We start from the raw sequence: 20,720 nt of genomic DNA on the forward strand, positions 1-20,720 counted from the left end.
ACTCATTATACTTAAAGCTAACTATATGTACCTCCAGAACTCTCATATAAAGGCAAAGTAAGTGCATGAATAAAAGAAGTACGCAAAGCAAATCTGTCACAGACATCTGGCACAATAAGCATACACAAATCTAAATGCAACAACAAAAATGTTGAAAAAAGCAAAGTGGAGGTTTTGCTCACTCACAAGATCAGTAGGAAACTGCACATCACAATTACTGTTTAGCTCTTAACTATAACTATTCTAAAAATAACAGACTGCCAAACTTACCTCAATAAAGTCCAATATTCCCATCTGTTTCCCTTTCCTAAATAAACTGAGGAATATTTATTAGTTCTAAATTATCTACCCTCAACATATTTATATCCAAATGTCAATAAAAAAACGTTAAGTATCTTTAAAAACATACTGATTTTACCTTGAAAATTTCCCCTTATCTTTCAAATGTCCACGTCTCTTAAAAAAAATCTTTCTACCTTTAAGTATTTGAAACAACCAGAAAAACACTGTGAAGAAGTGTGTTTTCATGGAAAAAAAGTAACACATTTGGTCAAAGCTAATAAAAAAAAAAAGAAATTTAATAAAAAGAGCTATATTACTCAAAGAAAGGTAAAAGATTAAAAAATATTTAGAAAGGTAACACGGAAACATCCATAGTAAGCATAATAACCGTATCAGTGATAGCAGAGAAAGTTATTAAATCATTTTTTAAACTTCCAAAACTGTTTTAAAGTAGAAGTGCAGGAAGCAACAAAATATTTTTGGCTTTAGTTTTTAAAGCATTATGCTAATACTATACACATATGTGTGTGTGTGTGTGTGTGTATGTATATATACCCACACACACACATATATGGGGGGAGAGAGAGAGAGAGAGAGAGAGAGAGAGAGAGAGAGAGAGAGAGAGACAGACAGACAGACAGACAGACAGACAGACAGACAGACAGACAGACAGACAGACAGACAGACAGACAGAGAGCACATGCACACGCAAGCGAGAGAGAGCATAACCTCTGCCTCCCGGGTTCAAGTCATTCTTGTGCCTCAGCTTTTCAAGTAGATGAGATTACAGGCATTAGCCACCATGCCCAGCTAATTTTTGTATTTTTTGTAGAGATGGTGTTTCTCCATGTTGGCCGGGCTGGTCTCGAACTCCTGACCTCAGGTGATCCACCTGTCTCGCCCTCCCAAAGTGCTGGGATTACAGGCATGAGGCACCATGCCCAGCCTTATATTTCTGTCCCAAATTTGTTCCTCCAAAGCTTCCCCTAACATAAACAATTGAAAAAATATAAGGACTATAAAGAAGTTTTTTTTTTTTTTTTTTTTTTTTAACTTATTTTTGTTTTTATTTTTAAATGGTATTTTTTTCTTTTCTATTATGCCCTGCCTGGAAACTGCCATATTTTTTACTGGTTAAAAACCAAATCACTGAACTAGGTAGTGAGAAAGTAATTTAAATTAAAAAAATTTGTAAAGGTACTGTATACTTCCTAAACATGTTTTTGTAACAATATCCATTGTAAACTCCAAAAATTGACTGAAAGAAAATATATACATGATAACTGAATGATAAACTTTTTAAAAATTTTGCTTTCCCTTTTTTTTTGAGACAGAATCTTGCTTGGTCTTCCAGGCCACAATCTCTGCTCACTGAAACCTCTGCCTCCCAGTTTCAAGCGATTCACCTGCCTCAGCCTCCCAAGTAGCTGGGATTACAGGCATGGCCACCATGCCCAGGTAATTTTTGTATTTTTTTGTGGAGACTGACAGGGTTTCGCCATGTTTGCCAGGCTGTCAAACTCCCTGAGCTCAGGTGATCTGCCCACCTCGGCCTCCCAAAGTGCTGGGATTACAGGCGTGAGCCACCACACCCAGCCAAGTTCTGTTTTTAATAAAAATTCATAGAAAATAGAATTCAATGTCTTTGTGCCTATTAAGATCAGTCAGAATGACAAGAATACAAAAATCTATACATTTGTATCATGAAAACCAAATGCTTTTGCATTAAAATAACAATGAGGATAATCCAAGTATGAAAACAAAAAACAAGTATTAATAATATAAAATACTTTGAAACTCCTTTCTGAGCATTTATTAGCTTTTAGGTGATAAAATCTCTTCAATGAAATGTAATACAAAACCTCCCTTTAGGAAAATTCCTCAGTTACAAATTATGAACTTGACCCTTCTGACTAAACAATTAGAGACCTTTATTTCAGTTTTATTTTATAAATCTTAAAATGTCTTTTAGAGAATGTTTAAAGAAAAGTATTTTTCAAGATAATTTTCTGCCGGGCGCGGTGGCTCACGCCTATAATCCCAGCACTTTGGGAGGCCAAGGCAGGTGGACCACGAGGTCAAGAGATCAAGACCATCCTGGTCAACAAGGTGAAACCCCGTCTCTACTAAAAATATAAAAAAATTAACTGGGCATGGTGGCGCGTGCCTGTAATCCCCGCTACTCGGGAGGCTGAGGCAGGGAATTGCTTGAACCCGGGAGGCGGAGGTTGCAGTAAGCCAAGATCGCGCCATTGCACTCCAGCCTGGGTAACAAGAGCAAAACTCTGTCTCAAAAAAAAAAAAAAAAAAGATAATTTTCTTTCCGGGAAACAAGTAATTGTTTTTAGAGGTTTATTGTTAAAAATCCCACTACAATCTCAATTATTCAAAACTTTTACTCCTCTAAATGGATTTTTTTCATCCTCAGTATTAAATTCATCCACCAAGATTTTTGAGCTTTTTAAGTGAGAAATATTTTAAGTATATTATTTTCCCTTAGTATAAATAAAAAACTCTAAGTTTAATAATTCTATAAGATGACCTGCAGTGAAATTTTTGGCAAAGCTGGACTCTCTCCTAGAATATTTTTTTTTTTACAAAATTTCAACTTCAAAGTATAATTTTACCAAAGAACTACATCACATAAGCATACCCCAACTTGAAACAAAATCCCCAAAGGTCCAGGACTTCAGAATGCATAAAACCAAAAGGGTTAGGCTAGATAAACCATACGTTTTGAGAACATACAAGCCAACAGAAGGGATCTATGAAGGATAATCACCTTAAGAGAAAAAACTTTGTGCAGATGACACTGGTTCAAATGCATTCCCTTGGGGAAAAAAAATCAACTCTGTAAAGATAGCAGATGGATTTGTTTAAATAGTAATAAAATTAACGAGGGACTTTAATTACCATCACAAATTATAAAGCATGCAACCAAACTAAACAAACAATGGCATTTTTTTTGTCCATACAGCATGTTTGTCAGAACACTGACATATGGAAATTTCAAGCTTTTTTAGTTCATAGGCATTTAGATCTTGCAATAAAACACAGTGTGGGAAAAAAATAGTTTTTACTTTCAGTTCAGCAAGAAAGTCAAAGAGCTTCCAAGGGCTTACCACTGGTGGATCAACAGGTGCTGGTGGTTGCACTTGTAGGTTTACCGCAACAGTCTGTGGAGGAGGAAGAGTCTGAAATGGCAACTGGACCAAAGCTTCTGCGGCTGGAAGCTCCTCTTCCGACACCAAAGCATTCTGCACCAAAACCTGGCCCTGGGACAGAATTTCAGGCTGCACTTGTAAAGACTGCATAGACTGCAAGGGCAGTGGTGGAATCTGAGCTGGAGGAGATGTCGACATCTGTGGAGGACTTGCAATTGGGATTGGAGAGGACTGCAGGGTTGAATATTGCTGGTGTGATGGAGAGACAATTTGCTGGCCTGGGGATACCAAGGCAGACTGTTGAACTGGGCCAATGTGTACAACAGGGGAAGCTGGAAGTGGAAGATGAGATGGAAGATTCAACTGTGCTGTAGGTTGCACCTGATTAGTAGTGGACTGCTGCAAATTTGGCCCTGGCTGGAGAGCTGATGACACAAGAGGGTGTGGCTGAATAAGTGCTTGTGGATGAATAATTATAGTAGGAGACTGACTTGGTGAATGAGGTGGTGGAGGAGACACCACTACAGACTGCTGTGCTGGTTGTGATTGGTTAGGAGACACTGTTAAAGGAGGGGGATGACTCTGAATTGGTGAACAATGCTGTGACTGGGCATTACTGGGAGCTGGAGGAAGGCCATGGTTCTGGAGTGGTATACAGTGCTGGGATGGGGGTGGGTCTTGAGTTGGATTCTGAAGTGTGATTGGCTGAATTTGCTGTTGCTGCTGTTGTAATATCAGCTGATGATGGGAAACTTTGGAAGGTGGTGAATGAAGAGGAATCTGCTGATGTTTTATTAGAGAATGAGGCTGAATTGGAGAATATGAAGCTGTGAGAGAAAAAAATGACAATTAGTACTGATTTCAAACATATAGAAATTTTTAAATAAATCTATAGGAAAAAGTGTTCATATCAGAAGGTCATAATTATCAGAATTCTATTACAAGTTTTCCAGACAAGAGTAATTTGAAAAAAAATTTTTTTCTTTTTTTGAGACAGTCTTGCTCTTATTACCCAGGCTGGAGTGCTGTGGCACGATCTCAACTCACTGCAACCTCCACCTCCGTGGTTCAAGTGATTCTCCTGTCTTTGTCTCTCGAGTAGTTGGGATTACAGGTGCCCGCTACCACACCTGGCTAATTTTTGTATTTTTAGTAGAGACGGGGTTTTATCATGTTAGCCAGGCTGGTCTTGAAACCTGACCTCAAGTGATCCACCCAACTCAGCCTCCCAATGTGCTGGGATAACAGGCGTAAGCCACCGTGCCCAGCCTGAAAATTTAGTGTCAAACAGGTTTTCTTTGGAAAACTATACAATTTCATAAAATGCACTGAATTGTGGTAAGCTCTAAAAGAAAACTACCTAAAATTGAATAATCTGAATCTATACATGATTTGTTCTTATTATATTTTATAGGTAATCTGAATATCTACATTAACTTTTAGCAAAGTTTATACACTTGAATTTCTTCTTTGCAGGAAAACAGGAATATCATCACAGAACAAGTATAACATATATAAAGATAATTTCAAAATCATAAAAATGCTATATTAACATTCATAAAATAAAGATCTCATCCTTTCTAGTCCACATCTAAACATGTTTCCAACTAACAGTCAAGGTAATTACTTATAAAGCTTCCCAAATGAGTTTCCATTTTTGAGCTGAGATGAAAGGAACATCATTTGTCCCAGAAGAGAAAATGTTTTGTATAATAATTTAATGTGATTAAGCAAAAGACATGTGTGACTCATGTAGCACAGTTAAATAATCACCGTAACTAACAACTGAAATTTAGGGGCCATTCTAAATCTAGAAAAACACTAGTTTTGCTTGCAGAGAATGAGATAATCAGAAACCCATGCCACCTAAATAAAGGATTTTGTTAACCCTTTTCTCTCACCAAAAAAACCCTTCAACAATTGATGTGACAGTATCAGGTTTTCTCCACGAAGAAGCCACTCTCAACAGGAATAAATATATGTAAGAAACAGCACAGTCAAGTGGTAGGGAGCTCCCCCATCACTACGCCTTTTCTGTAAACTGGTGGCACATGTTTATAGAAAGGGAGATACTGGTGAAATTCTCCCTAAGAATGGAAACTGAGTTCACAAGAAGATAAACTGAAACAATCACTTAATGTTAATATCACGTAAAAATTACACACATTTAACATAGATTTAAAGATAGGGCAATATTTTTTTGCTAATCTTGGAATATTAGGAGAAAGACTATATTATACCTTACAACTATTTTTTGTGTTCAGCCACATTTGTGACAATAATTTTATAAAAACTTCCAACAACTTTTTAAAAAAACATTTTTACATTTGGTTATTATTTAAAATTTTTAGAATCCTTTAAAGAAACTAACCTCTGATTAACAGCCAAACAAGAGGCATTTAGAAAGTTCAATAAATAGCCACTAATTACTAAAAAAAAGGGTATCAAGTCAACAAAATAATTTTCATATAATATCTAGACTAGTACTTCACCCTAAGACTGAAAATTTTATGTCAGACCTTTAAAACTGTGTTGATAGAGACTCATGTTATAGAGTATTCACAAAGGGTGAATTAAGAAAATCTTAGATTTCTATAGAGTGCCCTTCACCCAAGGGGCTCAAAGGGCTTTCACAGGTCTCTCATTCATACTTACAAAATGTCTGTGGTATAGGTGGGTATTATTATATCCCTCTTACAGATAATAGATTTTTTTTGCAAGCATACTAGCAAAGGCCCACTTTAATTCAATAAGTAAAGTTTTAATTTAAATTTACCATACTCTTAAAGTACCATGGATATTATATCTACTAGAATAGCAGTTCTGACTGGACACGATGGCTCATGCCCATAATCCCAGCACTTTGGGAGGCTGAGGCAGGAGGATCACCTGAGGTCAGGAGTTTAAGACCAGCATGGCCAACATGGTGAAACCCCTTCTCTACTAAAAATATAAAAATTAGCCAGGCATGGTAACACACACCTGTAACACAGCTACTACTCAGGTATAACATATATAAAGATAACTTCAAAATCATAAAAATGCTATATTAAAATTCACATAGCACTTGAACTCAGGAGATGGAGGTTGCAGTGAGCCAAGATGGCACCACTGCACTCCAGTCTGGGCTTAGGCATCACAGCGAGACTCCATCTCAAAAAAAATAAATAAAAAAAAAAAAGAATAACAATTATTTCTGTGCTCTGGTAAGTAATCAAGTAAAGAATCTTTTTATATCCTAGAGCTGTGACAATTCAGTAGATTAGCAATCTATCCTTTCATCTAAATTACATTTTTCTGTATCAGAAATCTTTATATTACCCCATAAGTCCAATTGATAAGCACATATATTATAGAATAATTATGAGGATATGTGAAGCAGTAACTCTGTAAAAGAAAAGCCCTAGTGCTCTGGAAAAAAGTTCTATCATGTGGGTTAATTTCTCTGATTTTACAAAATATCTTCTTATTTCACAGTGGCTTTATATTCAGAGAATTAATGGTTGACATCATCTCTCACACATATAGAACTCTATTATTTACAATAACACATATTATTTCATTCAGTAATTACAACAACCCCATGTAGTTGACAGGGTACTATGCCAATCCAACATATTACAGATGAAGAAACTCTGAGTAGTTAAGTGACTTGTCTGAAATCATCTGGCTATTAAGGACAGCATTAGGTCTAAAAGAATCTATGATCATAACTAAGTCTAGGGCCCTGTTATAGACTGAATGTTTGTGGGACAAAATTCATATGCTGAAGCTTTAATTCCCAATGTGTATTTGTAGATGGGAGGAAGTAATAAAGGTTAAATGAGGTCATAAGGGTGGTAGACATGACATGGTTTGCATCCTTTTAAGAAAAGACATCAGAGAGCTTCTGCTCCCTCCACCCTCCACACACTCAAAGGAAAGGGCATGTGAGGACATCTGCAAGCCAGGAAGTGAGCCCTCATCAGAAACTGAACACTGCTAGACCTTGATCTTGGGTTTTCCAGCCTTCAGGACTGTGAGAAAATTAATTTCTGCTCTTTAAGCCACAGTCTATGGTATTTTGTTACAGCCGCTGGAGCAGATTAATTAATACAGGACTTTCTCACTACACAATGAATTAATGTCTACAAAAAACAGTATATATTTTTTCCAATTAGACTAGTTTCACAAAAGTTCTAAAAACTGATCAAAAAACTTTAGCTCTAATACAGTCCATAATTATTTCCAGACACTTAAAGTTTGACCTTATTTTATATATTAAAAACAGAATTTACTAAGTATCAAGTAGAAACTCCACCTTCAAAAAGAAATGATAAAGAAAACCAAGTTACTTTAGCACCCTAAAAATATATATAACAATAACCATGTCCATTATAATAATTATTAGACTACACTACATTCGAATAAAAGTAGAATTTTTTTTACATTTAAAATCACCTGAAGGAGCATTTTTTAATTGAGGACAAATTATCAATTCAGAATATCTCAAAATATCTTAGCTTCAGATTAACTTCTTACCAATAAAAGCAGAAAAACTAAAAAGGTAAAAAAATATAGCTGTAGTCTTAATAGAAGATATGAATGGCTTTGAATAACTTCAGTGTAAGGCTTAAGAAACTTTTAAGTAGTTTAGGATTTTCTGTGTGGTTTTGTTTCTAAACAACAAGAGTTTGAGTAATACATGTAAGATCTGACTTTGGAATTAATTTGACCTGAGACTCTGGTGGTTTTGGCTTACTGGTTTCCTCCATACTTACATAAGATATTGATCATCAGAGGAAGGCAAACTATAAGCACATTATCACACTATTAATGAAAGATGGAAGAGTAAGTTACAATTCAGAACCAGGTACTGAGAGTTAAGAGGGACTAAAAAATCCAAAAGTAGGTCTCCTTGCTTGAACTAACCCTGAAAAAGTTCCAAGCTTTCTCTGAAAGTAACATTCTCTTTGGAGAGAAATTAACCTACCCTTCATTGTAATTTATAAAAACTGCAGTAATCACTAGAAATTGTCCCTGAGCAGTCATTCTAAGCACTGTGGGTCACTGTTGCTCCATACTGATTGTCAAAACTGGCTGGATGCTGGCTTGAGGCTGACAATACTCTTGTATAGTAGTGTAAAAACCCAGCTTTTAAGCCATACAGAGAGAGCAGAGCCTGGCACACAGCAGTTTAAAAAAAGAAAAAAAAAAAAGAATTCACATCTAACTGTACTATGAATAGATTTATTAATTTACACATTATATCAAAGCCTACTTATGTAAGATTCAGATTTAACAATTCTAAGCATAATGATATCTAATTAGTACCAATAAGAAACTGCTATAATTCCCAAAATCCAAATGGGAAAAAAAGAACTATTAATCCAACAAATATGTACTGCCCACCTAATACAGGTAAGTACATATAAGGTACAAATTAGTGCTGTCAAGATAGAAGGATGTAAAGGTGCATCTAAAAAAGGATTAAAGAGTTAATCGACATAAAGTACTAGCATAGCACCTCACACATACATAAATGCTCAATATTATTATCCTACCCTCAAGGAACGTACTGTCTAGCAGAGAAGCTAAGATCTAGTATATAAATAACTATAAAAGAAAAAGAACCAGAAGGGACCATAAAATGCTATAAAATTTCAGAGTAAGGGAAAATTTCCGACTAGGGTAATCAAACGATTCCACAATTTTGAAATTCAGTGATGTAGAGAATGCTGGCAATATTAACACAGAGGAAACATGAAAAGTGAAAATAAGTTTAAGTGGAATATTTTACACTTACACCTAAGTGTAAAAAAAAAAAGACTTTGAAAAGTAAAGCAGCATTATAAAAGGACAGAAAAAGGATGCTTCCCTGATGAGGTTGCTGGAACAAACAAAGTTTGTTTGCTTGTTTGTTTTGAAACAGAGTCTTGCTCTGTTGCCCAGGCAGGAGTGCAGTGGTGCGATCTCAGCTCACTGCAATCTCCACTTCCTAGGTTCAAGCAATTCTCATACCTCAGCCTCCCAAGTAGCTGAGACTACAGGTGCACACCACCATGTCCCACTAATTTTTGTATTTTTAGTAGAGACAGAGTTTCGCCACACTGGCCAGACTGGTCTCAAACTCCTGACCTCAAGTGATCCACCTGCCTTGGCTTCCCAAAGTGCTGGGATTACAGGCATGAGCCACTGCACCCAGTCAGTCGGATTTTTTTTTTTTTTTTAAATGAAACCATTTATTATGTGTCTAGCCCAGTGCAAAACACACACACACACACACACACACACACACACATACACACACACAAATAAGCTATAGTTATAGTGATTTAAAAAAACATGCAGATCCATTAAGAATAAGGGAGACCTAATTATAGCTGAGAAGCAGAGGAAAGGATCTAGCATGAGAAGATAAAAGATGTTGTAACAATTACGTACTAAAGAAGGTCAGGAGAGGTATAAAAAAAAGGTGGGATCACCAACAGGGGCAAATGGTGCTGAGTTTAAGAATACACGTAACTCTTTATCTTATTAAAAGTAAAGAAAGTTTAATTGGCCGGGCGCGGTGGCTCACGCCTGTAATCCAAGCACTTTGGAGGCCAAGGCGGGTGGATAACCTGAGGTCGGGAGTTCAAGACCAGCCTGACCAACATGGCGAAACCTCGACTTATAAAAAAAAAAGAAAAGGAAAAAAAAAAAATAAAGTTTAATTCTGAGAAATTCTGAGATGAATAGAAGAGACAGCAAGCTCACTCTGGACGGTCCCAACATTTTCAGTATGAAATGAGGCAAGATTATCTGGTTAAAGGCAGCACAGGTAGAATTCAAAGCTTAAGGAGAATGACAATGACTCAGCAGACTGCCTGAGATGATCCTCTCAGAGATGGAATCAAAGATAGAAAAAGGCAACAACATAAGGAAAATAATTATGCATAATCCTATGCCTCAAAGTGACAAATTTCTCCCATGATAACAACTTTAAATAAAATTGTATATTACTTTTTTTAAAAGCTTTAAAAATTATCCCACTAACGTATATTAAATAAACTACAGGCAAATCTTTCTTTGAAGCTAAAAGGTTTTATCAACATAAGGAGAGACCAGCACTTAAAGATGTTAATCAAATGTCATTTAATTTTAAAAACCTATTACATTGCTACAATTTATTTTAGCTCTTGGGCTTTTTTGTCTCTTTTCAAGCTACATATTAAGATTATTTAATTTATAAAATCCACATTTTAAAATGTTTTAAAGGTGTCACTCTTGTTCAAGTCACGAACATCCTTTGTTCTGCTCTATGAAAATGAATAATACAACTATTTTGAACAAAAGTTTTATCCTACCTGGTGCTATTAACTGATGAATACTTGATGTCCGGGTGACAGCTGTGCTTCGTGATTCCAGACTTGGGCTTTCTGCTTTCTTATTACTTTCTGGAGAAGGATCTCGTTGGCTGATTTTAGAACTGGTCACTGTTGTTTTGTTATGACAAATTGTCAATGACTGAGTTTGACTAGTGCTTTTTGGTGGGCCATTCTGTGAGCTAGATAATACACCCAACTTCTGGCTGCGTAATGTTAAATTCTGAACCTAAGAACCACATAACAGAAAATTAGGATGAAAACAGATGGTTTTAATTGATGTGGTAATCATTACCATTATGACAATACCGACGACACATTTATATTATGCTTTTCATACATAAAGCTCCAAGCACTTGAAAGAACTGATTAATCCTTAAGGAAAGGAGAGTTATTCTTCTAAGTAATCACATCTTAAATATTAAGTGACAATTTTAAAAATACATTAAGACAAAGGAAGAGGGGAGGAAGGGGAAAAAAGAAAGGGAGGAAGAAAGGGGGAGGGGAGGGGAAGGAGAAGGGAAGGATCATAAAGAACTAAATAAAAACTATATATATATAAACAGTGTGTGTATTATATATGCATGAACTATGAATATGAGAAAATTACTCTGCAACATAACTGCATTAAAAGTTACCAGTTCTAGCTATAGAGACTGTAAGGGGACATTGTAAGAAAATTAATTCATCAAATCATCTGCCACATTGTGAAAATTACGAAAAGCATTTTCAAAAAAACTATTTTAATTTAGTAAAATTTTGGAGTTGCTGTTGTTATTGAACATTCACTGTCTTTGAAAACTGCATCTCATGAACTGTAAGGAGTGTGCATGACCCTGAAATGGCTTTCTGTGGTGGCACATGCTACACTCAGGGCTATTTGAAACATACTGCCAGTCTGGATGGTGGCAAGGATTATCCCAATTACTCTCACCTGACATTTATAACATTTCCAAACAGCAAGATGCAAGACAGAAAATGCTTCTCCAAAAGTTGCTGAACTTCTTGCCTATCTAGAATGAATGTACCAAATATATGTAGGCTAGCACTGGCCCTGGGAGAGAATCTGAAACAAAAGAGATTCCAGAATGACAAAGCAAATGATGTAGTGCTGCTTTATAAAATGTTCTTCAGTTTCATGTGTTCTGTCTCTACAAGTACATCACTAGCTGATGCTCAAAAAGCTACACTGTCTCCCAGCACTTTGGGAGACCAAGGCGGGCGGATCATCTGAGGTCAAAAGTGCGAGACCCACCTAACCAACATGGTAAAACCTCGGCTCTACTAAAAATACAAAAACTAGCCAGCCATGGTGGCCTGTGCCTGTAGTTCCAGCTACTTGGAAGGCTGAGGCAGGAGAATCACTTGAATCCAGGAGAGGGAGGTTGCAGTGAGCCGAGATCATGCCACTGCACTCCAGCCTGAGAAACAGAACGAGAGTCTGTCTCCAAAAAAAAAAAGCTATACTTTCTCAGTAATTCCACACCTGTAATTCCAGGATTTTGGTAGGCCAAGGTGGGTGGACCACTTCAGGCCAGGAGTTTGAGACCAGCCTTGCCAACACGGTGAACCCATCTCTACTAAAAATACACAAATTAGCCAGGCATGGTGGCGCATGCCTGTAATTCCAGCTACTCGGGAGGCTGAGGCATAAACTGCTTGGGCCTGGGAGGTGGAGGTTGCAGTGAGCTGAGATATTGCACCATTGCCCCCCCTAACCTGCGCAACAGTGTGAGACTGTGTCTCAAAAAACAAACAAACAAACAAAAAACGCTATACTTCAGGCCAAAGTTTTCATCAATTCTATTCTAAGCTACTCAAAGAATTTTCTAAGTGAAATTTTATGGAGTATCTTCTCTGATTTTTCTCAGATATTTCATACTAATGTAAACATAAATGGACTCATAACCAGTATATTATTAAAGTTTGATACAAAAACAAAATATACCAGAGGGGCGCAGGGGCTCATGCCTATAATCCCAGCACTTTGGGAGGCCAAGGCGGGTGGATTACAAGGTCAAGAGTTCAAAACCAGTCTAGCCAATATGGTGAAACCCCATCTCTACTAAAAATACAAAAATTAGCCAGGCGTGGTGGCAGGTGCCTGTAGTCCCTGCTACTCAGGAGGCTGAAACAGGAGTATCGCTTGAACCCGGATGGTGGAGGTTGCAGTGAGCTGAGATCGTACCACTGCACTCCAGCCTGGGAAACAGAGTGAGACTCCATCTCAAAAAAAAAAACAAACAAAAAACAACTAAAATCCAGATTTCTCAAACTGCCACTCAAAGCCCTCCACAACCTAGGCCAAAACCACTTCAAGCCCCGAGTTGCTATTCCTCCAACCCACAGTTCTCGTATTCCAGCCAAACTGTTCTGCTTGTTATTCTCCAAATATACCTTCCACTACCTTCAGTGGAACTGAAGCTCTTATTCAAGCATCTCTTGCCTAAATGCCATCTTTTGTCAAAGCTCTCTTTTGAAGCCCGACCCATTCTTCAAAGCCCAGTAAAATCCCACTTGATCTACCCTAAGAAACATTCCGAAAATCCCTGGTTAGAAAAGTTTCTTCCTCTCTTCTAGAACAACTTCCCATAGAATTTGGGTTATACTGGCCTATAGCACTGACAAATATCTAACTTGCTTGAGAATTATTAAAGGTATGTGTGTCTGTGAAATACTGAGACTCGCTAGTAGACTCTCATCTCAACATTCAATGTTATACTCCCTGCAGTTCAGTGCTGCAGGTTTAACAGAAACTTCACAAGTCTGAGGTATTCTCCCAGATCTCATTTTGAAATATATATTACATGGCTAATTTTTTGGTAAGCACTTAGTTCTCTTCATGACGTTCTTAGGCTAACATTAAAATCTGTTCATGTTTACCGAAAACATCTCAACAAGTATCTAGTGTAGGCACATTAAAATCTTCCAGGAAGCGAAAGACAAAATGTAACATTTGCCACAAATGACATATGAAGCAGACTGCATAGTAATGATAACCAAACGGTGAGCAATAATCTGAAAAACTTGAGAGCATTCCTTCAAATGAGAAGAATATTCACAGTAAATGAAGATTTGACACAATGAACCCTAAAACTTGCAGCATATCCATTTCTATATAATAATATACTTTTTGTTTTTAATTTTCCTTATGTTTTCTGGAATTCTGAAAGAAAATGTGTATATACTTACACTATATTGTATATATACGTTATTTATGTAAACATACATTTTAGAATATGGCTACATCTATGATAATTCTGACTTAAATGTTGACATGGTTTAAATAAATTCCAAACATGAAAGCTACACTGCCAAAGTAGATTACAAAGTCAATTTAGCTGTTAGTGGAAAGATCACATACACAGATTTCCTTGACAAAGCCTCCCTTTTGAAAGAAAACCCATCCGTTCTAAAATGAAGAATATTAGGGCACTCTGATGCCCCACATTCATTTCATCCAAACCTTTCCTTTGATCAAGTTATGAAAACTTTCTGACTTGAAAAAGTCTACATTTCGCATGAGTTATTTTTGCTAATTTTGCATCTTACATTGTTATAGAGGGCTTCCTTGCCAAAATAATCTCACATCAATTATTTAACTGGAATCTAACAAATACTACGGCAATTATCATAGTATCCCAAAGAGTGAGGGTCACATTGCTGGCAGTAGAGCTGAGTTTCTAGCTTTTAAATCCAAAGGGTTGGTTTTTTCCCTCAATTCTAAGAGTAATTCCCCAGTAGGCTATCTGGAAAATACTCCTAGAATTGAGGAAAAAACAATCCTTTGGATTTACTGGGTCAGATTCCTTTTTTTTTTTTTTAAGACAGTCTCACTCAGCCTGGAGTGCAGTGGTGCGATCTCAGCTCACTGCAACCTCCACCTCCCGGGTTCAAGCAATTCTCCTGCCTCAGCCGCCTGAATAGCTGGGACAACAGGCATATGCCACCATATCTAGCTAATTTTTGTATTTTTAGTAGAGTTGGCCAGGTTCATCTCAAACTTCTGACCTCAAGCGGTCCAGCCACCTCGGCCTCTCAAAGTGCTGGGATTACAGGCATGAGCCACTACGCCAGCCTCTGGGTCAGATGTCTTACTCATCTCTTTTTTTCTTGAGACAGGCTTGTTCTGTCGCCCAGGCTGGAGTGCAGTGGTGTAATCTCGGCTAACTGCAACCTGTGCCTCCTGGATTCAAGCGATTATCCTGTCTCAGCCTTCTGAGCTATCTATGCTGCTTACAGATACCCACCATCACACCCAGCTAATTTTTGTATTTTTAGTAGAGATGAAGTTTCACCATGTTGGCCAGGCTAGTCTCGAACTCCTGACCTCAAGTGATACATCTGCCTTGGCCTCCCAAAGTGCTGGGATTTATAGGCGTGAGCCACAGTGCCTGGCTCATCTCTTAACACACTCTGCCTATAACATTTTTCCAAAAATCTTTTTTGTGTGGGTGTGCACGGTAGGGAGAAGGGATTGAGCATTTAGCATGGTAAATAAAAGTGATATATTCCAAATTTCTCATTGTTTACAATATGCTATAAAAATATTTAATACCAACGGGGGGTGGGGAGGTGGGGAGAGATAGCATGGGGAGAAATGCCAGATATAGGTGAAGGGGAGGAAGGCAGCAAATCACACTGCCATGTGTGCACCTATGCAACAATTTTGCATGTTCTTCACACGTACCCCAAAACCTAAAATACAACAAAAAAAAAAAAAAAGAAAAAGAAATATTTAATACTAAGGAAAAATTAGCTATTGTACTGACTTTCATAGCTTAAAGAGTATTAAAATACAACTTCAGATTTGGTATTTCACAATTACAAATAATTTTTTAACTGCAAATATGATTTTAAAACTCAACAAAGCAGAAATTTTCAAAAACTAACCTAACAGTCTTGAACTTGAGGAAAGTTATCACTAGAACGTGTAAGTAGGAGCATCACGTACCACTGCCAGCCTCACTCACTGCCATTTCAAAAGCACAGAGAAGAAAAACAACATCCATAGAGAAATTCCTAAAGGTCAAACCATTCCTGTAGCCCCTCAAAAGTCTATCCCTGAATTAAATCAGATCATCACAGAGGCTGATACCTAGAACACATCAATCTGGACCCCGAAGACCACTTTTATAAATTATTTTGACTCCACTCACATTAAAGATACCCTTATAAGATGAAGTAAGATGTCTTCTTCATGAGTACCAGCAAGACAGACTGTACCCTCAGAACATGTTCAAATCAGCTGTGTTTTCCTAAGCAGGTGGGTTTGTTAGTTTTACCTTGGAAACTATAAATTCTTTTTATTTTTTATTTATTTTTTTGAGACAGGGTCTCACTTTGTCACCCAGGCTGGAATGCAACAGCTCGATCTTGGCTCATTGCAGCCTCAACCTTCTGGGCTCAAGTGATCCTCCCACCTCAGCCCCCCAAGTAGGTGGGACTACAGGCCTACACCACCACGTCCTGCAAATTTTTGTATTTTTTTGTAGCGACGGGGTTTTGCCATGTTGACCAGGCTGGTCTTGAACTCCTGTGCGCAAGCAATCTGCCAGCCTCTGCCTCCCAAAGAGCTAAGATTACAGGTATGAGCCACCTTGCTGGCCTATAAATTCTTTAAGTGGTTGCTTTTCTCCCTTCACTATTAGTTACCTGAAAGCTAAGAACCAACTTTGTGACTCATTTTCAGACAATGCATAACAAAAATAGTAATTAGTAGCCTGTGATATCTTACTTGTGGCAGACACTATGTTAAGTACTTTATTGTTTCACTTACTCCTTATAACAACTCTGAGCCGCCAGTAACAGCTCCGACAGTAGAGACGAGTTGTTTTAAAGAAGAAATGAAACAATTCAGTAAATGAAACATTTAGTAAATGTTACCAGATACTTCTATTTCAATTTATTAACATATTTAATCCTGACAGAAACCTTATGAAATATTAGATTATAAATGTTATTTTATTTTACATAATTGAAACTGAGGTGAGAGGTTAAGGACTTAATGGTAGAGCAAGTATTTGAATCCAGAGATTCTGGCTCCAAAGTCCGTATTATAAACACCATGTTATACTACTATGAACTTGGCCAAAATCAATCTGCTGGCAAATGTTGTTGCTAAAGTCAGAATTTGAATCCAAATCTTCCTATCCCCAACTTTAAAAAAAAACAAAACTACTTACTGAGTGTCTGTAATGTTTTACACACTAAAGATACATATTACTTATCCTTTTATCCTACAAATATGAATGAATATTAGAGATGTGTGGCAACTTGTCCACATCATACAATAAATGACTGAAGTAGGAGCTTAACTTAAGGCCACAGAAAACTTCACACAGGTAAGCTGAGCAGCAACTTCACTCCTAGCTCCATGCTAGGAAATAGTTTCATTTGTGTCTTTTTTCTCACATGCTTCCAACCTACGTTTTATTCCATGCATCTTGTAAATGAATCTCAGTTGGAACAATGTCAAATATAAATGAAAAAATAAAATTTAAAATGTTGGAAGTTGATGATGGTCTAGTTCTATCAGGAGAAAACCTCCTAATAATTAGGTTTCATAAAACCAAAACAAAAGAAAAGAAGATCATTATTTCAGGCTGGCACAGTGGCTCACGCCTGTAATCCCAAAGTTTGGGAGGCCAAAATGGGCAGATCACTTGAGCTCAGGAGTTCAGGACCAGCCTGGGCAACATGGCAAAACCCTGACTCTACAAAAAAATACAAAGATTAGCCAGGTGTGGTGGCAAATACCTGTAATTCCAGCTACTCAGGAGGCTGAGGTGGGAGGATGGCTTGAGCCCAGGGAGGTCAAGGCTGCAATGAACCACCATTGAGCCACTGTACTCCAGCCTGGGCGACACAGTGAGATCCTATCTCAAAATTTAAATTAAATAATTACTTAAGATTAATTAATTGATTTATAAAGAAGATAGTTAGTTCAACAAATTCATTCACAGAGACATACAAGTTTAGAGCTAAAGAATCTTAAAGTTAACAAAGATAAAGCTCTCATTTTGTAAATACGGGGGAAAAAAAAGTCCAATAAAGTTAAGAAACTGTGAAGAATCAGCCAAGCATGGTGGCTCATGCCTGTAATCTCAGCACTTTGGGAGCCCAAGGCGGGTGGATTGCCTGAGGTCAGGAGTTCGAGATCAGCCTGACCAATACAGTAAAACCCTGTCTCTACTAAAAATACAAAAATTAGAGGGGCATGGTGGCATGCGCCTGTAGTCCCAGCTACTTGGGAGGCTGAGGTGAACTGCTTGAACCCAGGAGGCGAAGGTTGCAGTGAGCTGAGATCACACCATTGCACTCCAGCCTGGGCAAGAGAGCGACACTCTGTTTCAAAAAAAAAAAAAGAAAGAAAGAAAGAAAAAAAAAAAAGAAACTATGGAAAATCACAGGGCAAGTTAGGAGAAATCTCAATGTAACTGACCATCATCTTTATAAATTAATACATGAAAATTTGCCTTTATTTGTAAATGAAATAATACATATTTTGTCAAAAATACCAAGGAAATTATCTCATTTTTTATTTTTTACCAGAAGACGGAGAACTATTATATTAACTATAAGAGGCCAAAGATGACCCTAAAATATCCATCTCTGACAAATGCAGTCTAAAATATTTATTATGCAGAACACCAAAATACAGCAATATCATGCAAAGTAACATTCTAACTCAATTGTTTTCATTTAAAATGTATTCTAATCCATTGTCAAATTTACTGAGGTATAACTTACATACAATAAATACTACAATGAGTTTTGACGTATGTATATACCATATAATCACTACCCCAACCAAGATACAGAACATCACCTTAACCATGTAAGTTCACTCATGCCCCTTCCCAATCAATCTCCGCCTAGTTTCTACCCCAGATACCACTAATCTGATTTTTTTCACTATAGCTTTCCCTGTTCTAGGATTTCATATAATGGAATCATAGAGTATGTATTCCTTATACCAAGGTTCTTTTGCTAAACATCATCTTTTTGAGATTCATCAGTAGTTCATTCTTTTATTTCTGAGCAGTATTCCACCATAAGAATATATTAAAATTGGGGTGGGTGGGGAAAAAATAAAAGAATAAAAATAAATAAATAATATATCAAAATTTGTTTACCTACTCAGCAGTTAAAGGACATTTGGTTGTTTTCAGTTTGGGGTTATTCTGAGTACTGCTGCTATAAACATTTGTTTTCTCACATCTCTCAGGGTACACTTAAGGAGAACTGCTGAGTCACATGTTATGTGTATGTTTCCACTCTATAAGGAACTGCCAAACTGTTTTCCAAATTGTGGTTTTACCATTTTACATTCTCACCAGCAATGTATGACAGTCTGGATGCTCCACATTCTCACCGATATATAGTATTAGCAGTCTTGTTCATTTCAGCCGTTCTAGTGAATGTATGGTGATACTGTCATTTTGATTTGCATTTCTGTAATGATTAATCTCACTGTGTCACCCAGACTGGAATGCAGTAGCACTATCATAGTTCATTGCAGCCTCAATCTCCCAGGCTCAACCAATCCTCCTACCTCAGCCTCCTGAAAAGCTAGAATTATAGCCACACAGCACCAGGCCCAGATAATTTTTTTTATTTTTAGTCAAGACCAGGTCTTGCTATTTTGCCTAGGCTGGCCTTTAATGCCTAAACTCAAGCAATCCTCCTACCTGGGCCTCCAAAAAGTGCTGGGATTACAGGCATAAGCCTCTGCACTTGACCAATTTTTAAAATTTTAAATTTGTCTAATTCATTTTCAAACTTAAAATCCATCTTGACTTAGTTATTACATAAGGAATACTGTAAGCAAAATAATACATCTCACATGAGAAATAAATCTGCTTTATGAATAGAAAGTCATTAACAAAAACTCTCATTAACCTTGACCAACCAATGTCAAATAACCTAAATATCTGTGTTTAATGGTATATAATTCTACAGAACAAAAAACATTTTCTTGAAGTTCTCATCATATTTTGTTAAATTTCAATCTAAAATGCATGACAAGGAGCACTGAAACCATCAGTGGTAACTTAAACGCAGATGCAATGCTTAACTTTAACCTGAAGATGCAGATCTCAAATAACACATTATGAAGCTAGACAAGCTCACCTGAGTAGCTGCAGACTGACAGGAAGATGACGATGACGACGAGACAACAGGAATGTCAGACTGTACAGCAGCCACAGTGGTAGCGGGTGTGAAAATCAGCTGTACAGACAGAAAACCGAAAAATACCCTAAGACAAAAGAACATGTCCCACACACAATGTGCAGCAGGCAAGGGAGACTGAAATTTGTGACAGAAAGACAATGCAGTTTAGGATTATCTCCTCAGCAAAAGGTTTTACAGGACAAAAAGAAGTTTCTAATAATAGAGAAATCAAAAAAATCATAAACATTTTTAAAACAGCTCATGACTCTGATGAGTGCAAAAAAAAGCAGTACTCAAAAAAGAAAATGTATTTTGGTGATATGAAATTCTCAGACCAAATTGTATCTCAAATAAGCTATTATACTTAAATTTTTCCTAGCTCAAAACTACTGTGGCAGGATTCCTAAAATGGAAAGTTAAAGTAAACAACAGTCACTATTTTGGGACACAAATTAAATTTCAGTGAGAAACAAAAACACCAAAAAAGTCTTTTCAGTCCTCTTTATCATAAGGATAACTATGCTACATACTACACTCCAATATTTCACCCAGCTACAAAGGATCTACAGGACAAATCTAGGTGGCTCTTTCATTTTAAAACTATTTGTAAAGAAGTATTCATTCTACGGCCGGGCATGGTGGCTCACACCTGTAATCCCAGCACTTTTAAAGGCCCAGGCAGGTGGATCACTTGAGGTCAGGAGTTCGAGATCAGCCTGGCCAACACGGTGAAACCCCATCTCTACTACAA

At 37.1% G+C, this 20,720-nt stretch overlaps 1 protein-coding gene across 14 annotated transcripts in view; it reads right to left on the bottom strand.

The window, feature by feature from the left end:
• The window catches only part of PHC3 (polyhomeotic homolog 3), a 95,686-nt gene that overhangs the window by 37,730 nt on the left and 37,236 nt on the right, over nt 1-20,720 (bottom strand). For 9 of the 14 annotated variants that reach the window (XR_010343495.1, XR_010343496.1, XR_010343497.1 and 6 more), the window contains 4 exons: nt 19,928-20,026; nt 10,775-11,021; nt 3,405-4,273; nt 3,065-3,112 (listed from right to left, as the gene is read on the bottom strand). Coding sequence is in view for 11 of the 14 variants with exons in the window: in XM_064378902.1 (XP_064234972.1) it covers nt 3,065-3,112; nt 3,405-4,273; nt 10,775-11,021; nt 19,928-20,026 (1,263 nt within the window). In the remaining 3 variants the exon portion in view is untranslated. The remainder of the gene's footprint in view (nt 1-3,064; nt 3,113-3,404; nt 4,274-10,774; nt 11,022-19,927; nt 20,027-20,720) is intronic. The other 5 variants (XM_064378908.1, XM_064378905.1, XM_021669516.2 and 2 more) reach the window with 3 other exon arrangements.

This window comes from Aotus nancymaae, unplaced genomic scaffold (genome assembly GCF_030222135.1).
Source record: "Aotus nancymaae isolate 86718 unplaced genomic scaffold, 86718_ANA_hifiasm-v0.15.2.pri h1tg000019l, whole genome shotgun sequence".
NCBI classification, from domain to species: domain Eukaryota; kingdom Metazoa; phylum Chordata; class Mammalia; order Primates; family Aotidae; genus Aotus; species Aotus nancymaae.